A 5,000-nucleotide genomic window follows, 5' to 3' on the forward strand; every position below is an offset into this window, starting at 1 on the left:
ATGAAGGAGGGGAGGAGGGGGAAGGGGTAATGAAGGAGGGGAGGAGGGGGAGGGGGTAATGGAGGAGGGGAGGAGGGGGGGGTAATGAAAGAGGGGAGGTGGGGGAGGGGGTAATGGAGGAGGGGAGGAGGGGGGAGGAGGTGATGAAGGAGGGGAGGAGGGGGGAGGGGGGTGATGAAGGAGGGGAGGTGGGGGGTAATGGAGGAGGGGAGGTGGGGGAGGGGAGGGAAAAGAGAGGGGAGTAATCAATGTGGGAACCTTGCTTCGAGGCAGAAAATGTCGAAAAGGAAATATGGATAAGAGAAACAGTAACGGATATTGTCATACCAATATCATCATTACCATTATAAATGCATACATCCATGAAACTACACACACACACACACACACACACACACACACACACACACACACACACACACACACACACACACACACACACACACAAACACACACATACACACACACACACACACACACACACACACAGATATATATATATATATATATATATATATATATATATATATATATATATATATATATATATATATATATATATATATATATATATATATATATATATATATATATAATATATATATATATATATATATATATATATATATATATATATATATATATATATATATATATATATTTCTTCTTTTTAACGGTAGGTTCATGTCTGAGCCGCCGTGGTCACAGCATGATACTCAATTGCAGTTTTCACGTTGTGATGCTCTTGGAGTGAGTACGTGGTAGGGTCCCCAGTTCCTTTCCACGGATATATATATATATATATATATATATATATATATATATATATATATGCACATATACATACGCACATACTTGAATATATTGAATATACATACAAGTAGAAAGAGAGAGAGAGAGAGAGAGAGAGAGAGAGAGAGAGAGAGAGAGAGAGAGAGAGAGAGAGAGAGACAGAGAGACAGAGAGACAAAGAGAGAGACAGAGAGAGACAGAGAGACAGAGACAGAGACAGAGACAGAGACAGAGAGAGACAGAGACAGAGACAGAGACAAAGACAGAGACAGACAGCGAAAGAGAGAATTCATAAATGGAACGAGATCGCAGCATCCATGGGTAATGACCCTCTCGCCATTGATAACCATGCATCAGGGCTACCAATCGCCGCTAGGAACCATAGCCATGAATCATGACACGGAGCAGGGCTGCCAACAGAAGCCATAACTCCACCCGGTAATAACGAACGGAGGCGAGGCATTGGGCTGTGATGTATGTCCGTGACGCATTGGCTTAGACATGGGTTGCGTCTTCGATTTCGAGAGGAAAGGCCGTTCTGTGAGTGTGATATTACGCATTTTGGGGCGGGATTTGCTTGGCGTAAATTTTCTCCATGCTAATATAGAGTTAAAGGGAGAGAGAGGGAGAGAGAGAGAGAGAGAGAGAGAGAGAGAGAGAGAGAGAGAAGACGAAAAAAGTCAAGAAAAAAAGTGCCTAGCAACACAAAGCAGCATAATTCGCGACTTTTTTCTTTTTCTCTCTATCTCTTGTAGCAACGAGAGAAACAAAGAAAGAAAGAAAAGAAAAAAAAATGAAAGATAAACAGACTCTCTCCTTAGCAAAAAAAAAAAAAAAAATCACAACTTTCCCATAAAAATGACGAAATATCCAGATGGAATCGACTGCTCTAAATTACCCTTTCAACTTCCCCGAGAGTTCCCTGATTAATTACCCGGTTGAGAATGAAGGCTTAGGGGGACGTGCAGACGACCAGCTGGAGGGCGAGGATGGAGGGCGAGGATGGAGGCCGAGGATGGAGGGCGAGGATGGAGGGCGAGGATGGAGGGCCGAGGATGGAGGGCCGAGGATGATAGGCCAAGGATGAAGGCCAAGGATGAAGGCCAAGAATGAAGGCCAAGGATGAAGGCCAAGGATGAAGGCCAAGAATGAAGGCCAAGGATGAAGGCCAAGAATGGAACTCTAAAGACTGAAAGCGAAGGAATGAAAGACAAAGCTGGCAGCGTATCACCGTAACAAGATGAAAGAGAACTTGAGGTCAAAGAACAATGAACTTAAAAATGCAGAATAGAGAACGGTGAGTTTAAAATCTGAAAAATGGAGTAGTGAGACTAAAAGCTAAAGCTATATAAAATCGTGAGTTTAAAAGCTAAAACTACATAAAATCGTGAGTTTAAAAGCTAAAACTACATAAAATCGTGAGTTTCAAAGCTAAAGGATATAAAGAACAGTCTGTTTTGAAAAACTGAAAAAATATAGAAAGATACTTTAAAAGCTAATAATAAAAAAAATAATTGAAGTTTGAAAGCTAAAATTAATGCAAAACATCGAATTTAAAAGCTGAAAAAATACAATACAATGAGTTTGAAAAGTTCAAAAGGTATAGAATAGTAATGAGTTTAAAATCTAGAAAAAATAATATAAAACTGAGCTTAAACCATAAAAAAACACAGAACAACGATTTTAAAACCTAAAACAAAAATACAAAACAAAAAAACACTAACCCTACCCCTCCCCCCCCCCAAAAAAAAAAAAAAAAAAAAAAAAAAAAAACAGACCAGTGAACTTAAACCCTGAAAATAGCAAACGAACTTAAAATCGAATCCAAGTTGCAATACTTAAGAATGAAGCTTCAGAGAGAAGACTTGAGAGGGGAAAGCGAGGGTGAAGGTAATCTTAAGAGTGAGAAAAAAGGCTTTCATCCCAAGCGGAGACATCGATCACCCATGTCCTACGTGTCTTGGGTAACTGGGTGAGGGGAGAAGAGGGGAGAAGAGAGAAGAAGAGGGGAGAAGAGGGGAGAAGAAGGGAGGAGAGAGAAGAAGAGGGGAGGAAAGAAGAAAAGGGGAGAAGAGGGGAGGAGAGAAGAAGAGAGGAGGAGAGAAGAAGAGGGGAGGAGAGAAGAAGAGGGGAGAAGAAAGGAGAATGGAGGAGGACGAAGGGGGAAAAGGGGAGGAGACGAGGGGAGAGGAGAGGAGAAAGGAGAGGAGGGAAAACGAATGGAGAAGAGAGAAAAAAGGCAGAAATGGGAAGAAAGAAGAGAGAAGAGAAAGAAGAAAAGGGAGAAAAAGAGAGAGAGAGAGAAAGTTGATATGAATTGGATATGTTTTGAGAACTGATTGTTGGCCACCATTTTATGCGAAAACAATAAAGAGAAAGAGAGTGAAACGGACTGGAAATCGTGCTTAAAACTTCTGAAAAAAATAAAAAAATAAAAAAAGAAAAAAGGGCGGTTTGCAGAACCATTGTTATTTTTCATGTGGCGTTTGAAATGAATGAAAAGAGCATAGAATATGATGATCATTGTTCTCCTTTTTTCAAATAAAATGCACCGTCTCTCTTTTGTTTACATCCAAAATTCTTCGTGCCGACAACGCATAAATTATTGCGTATACAGAAAAAAACCTTCTCTGGTTGAGCAATGAAGTGGCCAGGAAATTCCAGTTCTGTTATCAATTGAAATGTTTTTGCACAAGGGAGGCTGGGCATCCGATCTGTACTGAAAAGAATCACGATACGTTTTTGTGAAGGACCTCTACTGCTGCCCGTGGCTATAGAGTTAGGATATATTCCAGGGGGGAAAAAAAGGTTAAATAAAAAAGTAAATATTTTGCAGTCTTTTTTTTGTGTCTCAGTGGAATCACCCAGGAGAAAGCGATACGGCATAATTGGGGCCGAAAAAGACAGAGCAAAACAAAGGTTCACCTCATCTGCACACACACACACACACACACACACACACACACACACACACACACACACACACACACACACACACACACACACACACACACACACACACACACACACACACACACACTAACATACAAAAACACATACACAGCTGACTATCGATATCACATTTTGTATACAGTATAATTAATGAACTCATTAATATTACGTATATATAAACGACCCGTGTGTACCGCCGCTACCTGTTATTAATACCACTCGGACATGCAATCATAATTCATCATTTAATTATCTAATAATATTAATAACCGCTCGTAAAAGGTAAGGTTTATCTACCGTGAGTATATTTTTGAATGACAGCATACTAGGAGACGTTCGAGTCATTCATAAATAAGGTAAGTTGTCCGCCCTACTTTACTACGCGGAAGGTTGAGACTGTCATGGGTGTTATGCGTCAGCAGAAGAGTTATATGTAAATATATTATCGATTTCCAATGGTTCTTTGATTAAATATTACTAAATTAGAATTAAAAAGATAAATAAAAAAATATCAAGTTAATAAAAAAAATATGACAGAAGTTGCCAAGTAGGATTATACAAGAGTAAATCTTGCCATTGTTCGTTATACTACACAAACTCACAAGCACACAATATAAGGCAGAATAACAGCCCTATAACGCATGCAATGATGCTCCCTTTATACTCTTGTCGCGTGTGCTTAATTATATGATATAAGATTATTGATTAATTTACATATTTAAACAAAACTGTTTCGCTGGCGACATACACACTCCAATAGATGCCGTTTTTCACCCAAGCTTCACGCACTTCGAAGCTTATTTTCGAAACAACCGCTAAAAAAAAGTTCTCAGCAGTCCTTCCTTCTGCGATTTTTCGTCCCTCTGTTATTCGCATTGTACGGAATAACGGCGAGGAAGAGAGAGAGAGAGAGAGAGAGAGAGAGAGAGAGAGAGAGAGAGAGAGAGAGAGAGAGAGAGAGAGAGAGAGAGAGAGAATTCATAAATGGAACGAGATCGCAGCATCCATTGCTAATGACCCTCTTGCCATTTAGAGAGAGCGAGAGAGAGAGAGAGAGAGTGTGTGTGCGTGTGCGTGTGCGTGTGCGTGTGCGTGTGCGTTCGCGTGCGTGTGCGTGTGCGCGTGCGCTGCGTGTGTGCGCGTGCGCGTGCGTGTGTGTTAAAGAGAGAGAGAAAGAGGGAAAGGGAGAGGGAGAGAAAGAGAGAGAGAGAGAGAGAGAGAGAGAGAGAGAGAGAGAGAGAGAGAGAGAGAGAGAG

At 40.6% G+C, this 5,000-nt stretch overlaps 1 protein-coding gene across 1 annotated transcript in view; it reads right to left on the reverse strand.

The window, feature by feature from the left end:
- Positions 1 to 1,744: 1,744 nt before the first annotated feature.
- Positions 1,745 to 5,000, reverse strand: part of LOC119587925 (5-hydroxytryptamine receptor 1-like) — a 100,970-nt gene continuing 97,714 nt past the window's right edge. The window contains exon 4 of the mRNA XM_037936638.1: positions 1,745 to 1,981. Coding sequence (XP_037792566.1) covers positions 1,745 to 1,981 — 237 coding nt within the window. The remainder of the gene's footprint in view (positions 1,982 to 5,000) is intronic.

This window comes from Penaeus monodon, chromosome 3 (assembly GCF_015228065.2).
Source record: "Penaeus monodon isolate SGIC_2016 chromosome 3, NSTDA_Pmon_1, whole genome shotgun sequence".
NCBI lineage: Eukaryota > Metazoa > Arthropoda > Malacostraca > Decapoda > Penaeidae > Penaeus > Penaeus monodon.